Below are 2,421 nucleotides of genomic sequence, written 5' to 3' on the forward strand. Positions count from 1 at the left end.
TATAAATTGCAGCCATCTCGCTTCCGGTCTTCGCAACCTGCTGCTGCTGTAGCCTAGTCGTAGCTAGCTACTGTGTAGCTAGTGTAGCGTACACTGCAGCTGGGCATTGGTTGGCTATCTTTTGTAGGCAAAGAAAAGCAAGGCTTCCACACACGACGAGACGAGACGACAATGGCTTTGCTCGCCAACAAGTGCGTGCTGCTGTCCCTCTCCGCCGTGCTTCTCTGTTGTCTCGTCGGCGGCGCCTCCGCCATGCTGAGCAGCCTGCCCCCGCCCCCGCCCCCGCCGATGGTGAACTTTACCATCGGCGTGCAGGGCGTGGTGTGGTGCAAGTCGTGCAGGTACCACGGCTACTTCGCGCCCATGGACGCGTCCCCACTCCCAGGTAATACAGTACTACAGTATCGTCCAATATTGTTGTTGTCAGTATATAGTCCCCTGAACTTCGAGGACTTGTTTAGTTCCAAATTTTTTTGCAAAACATAAATAGTATCACTTTCGTTTGTATTTGACAAATATTGTACTAACTAGACTCAAAAGATTCGTCTCGTCAATTTCGACCAAACTGTGTAATTAGTTTTTATTTTCGTCTATATTTAATACTTCATGCATACGTCTAAAGATTCGATGTGACGGGGAATCTGAAAAAATTTGTAAAATTTTTTGGAAACTAAACAATGCCCGAGACGATGAATAATGCAAAATTGCAAACGATATGCATGCATGCTGACCAACATTTTGCCCATATATGCATGCGTGCCTGCATGCATACACATGCATGCCGGCCGGCCTGCAGGCGCGAAGGTGTACCTGCGGTGCAAGCACGGGCGGCGCGCGGTGACGGTGGCGGGGCAGTCGGGCGCTAGCGGCTACTTCCTGATCCAGACGTCGCAGCAGGTGTCGGCGTTCACGAGCCAGCAGTGCCGGGTGTACGTGCCGCGGTCGCCGGTGCGCGCCTGCGGGGTGCCCGCCTACCCGTCCGGCCGCAAGGGGCTGCCGCTCAAGTTCCAGGAGTTCGTCAAGCGCGGCAACGGCCTGCAGGGGATGTACTCCGTCGGCAACCGCTTCTTCCGCCCCAAGTACCGCGGCAAGTGCCACTAATGCATGCAGTGACAAGGTGTCAAGGTCTTAATTAGGGCTTGATGCCAGCAGGGATCGACATCAATAAAAATAAGCTAGGTTAATTATTGTCTCTTTGAGATCGATCGATCAGTTAGACTTTGTTTGGATGTTGTCAGATTCACTTCAATCCATGTGTATTGGTGTGGGTTGGAGTGGAATTTAGTTCAAGTTCTACTCCAATCCACCTCAACATATGTGGATTGATGTGAATACGACTACATCTAAACAAGGTCTTAGTTGGGTAATTTTAATTAGCTAGTGTTGGTTGGTGTGCTTGACCGTTTCTGTTGTTATAGACTGCAAACTAGTTCTTCTTCCTGCTGCTCGGTCGATTGGATAAATTGATGTAGTAATAAGAAGAACGATTGAGCACCTGCCTGTGTTTGCGCTATTAATTACTCTGCATGGTTATGATGCGCAAATCTTTTGCGAGAAAAAAAAACTCTTATCTATTTTTTTAGAAAAAACAACACAAAGGTTCTAGCTTTAAATAAATCTCTTCAAAATCTCAAAAGAAGAGGCATCAGTACACATTTATTATGAATGCAACCCGGATCTACTTTGGTGCAAGCGGGTTCTGTTTTCAGTGTGGAACGCTGTAATTTGTAAGCCCAGAAGAACTGCTTTGAACGTCACTTTGGTCATCGGGCCAGCCCAGCCCTGTAGACACACTTGAAAGAAAAAGCCCACATTACCTCTCTCGACTTTTATGAAAGTATGTTTTTGTCCCTTAGACTCTAAAATTGAGTAAACCACATCTCTTAACTTTTTTAAATTGTTCGTTTTATCTCTTGACCGGTCATAAGCGGTTTTCAAAGGCATTTTTTTAATTTCAACTGAATCTTTAAAAAACATAATAAATCATAGAAAAATTATAAAGTGAAAAATCTAATTTTGTTGTACTCTACATGAATAGGTCTACACATTTAACATATAATATGATATGCTTTATTACAAAATTTTTTCACTATAACTTTAGATCTATGATTTTCTGTAATTAATTCATAGATGTTGTTTCTTTGGTCCAATTGTGATAATTTTTTATAGTGAGTTAATTATTATGTGCTTGAACTATAGTAAAAAAATCATACTCGTAGACTGTTGCGTGCATGTTGGGCGACCGTGCTTCAACAAGGACAACGAGTATGCGCGGGAAGAGAAGTTCGAGAGGATCAGATACCCAACTACGTGTCCCAAATTACGCGTTGCCAGATCTTTTTGGGTTAGGAAAATTAAGGTAGAAGACATGTTAATTAGTTTTATCAAGACATGGATGTAATAACTTTAATGATGTTAGTT

At 43.9% G+C, this 2,421-nt stretch overlaps 1 protein-coding gene across 1 annotated transcript; it reads left to right on the forward strand.

Annotated features, from left to right (window-relative positions):
- On the forward strand, window positions 1–1,494 carry LOC8085900 (non-classical arabinogalactan protein 31). Its single transcript, XM_002440080.2, has 2 exons — window positions 1–385; window positions 797–1,494. Exons 1-2 carry the CDS (start codon window positions 172–174, stop codon window positions 1,099–1,101), a joined length of 519 nt encoding a protein of 172 aa, XP_002440125.1. The 5' UTR covers window positions 1–171; the 3' UTR covers window positions 1,102–1,494.

Source organism: Sorghum bicolor, chromosome 9 (assembly GCF_000003195.3).
Source record: "Sorghum bicolor cultivar BTx623 chromosome 9, Sorghum_bicolor_NCBIv3, whole genome shotgun sequence".
NCBI lineage: Eukaryota > Viridiplantae > Streptophyta > Magnoliopsida > Poales > Poaceae > Sorghum > Sorghum bicolor.

Excerpts from the sequence above, each read along its gene's own strand:
- LOC8085900 (XM_002440080.2), top strand. The coding sequence starts at position 172 with ATGGCTTTGCTCGCCAACAAGTGCGTGCTGCTGTCCCTCTCCGCCGTG. Across the intron at positions 386-796 it reads GGACGCGTCCCCACTCCCAG|GCGCGAAGGTGTACCTGCGG; the intron begins GTAATACAGTAC and ends GCCGGCCTGCAG.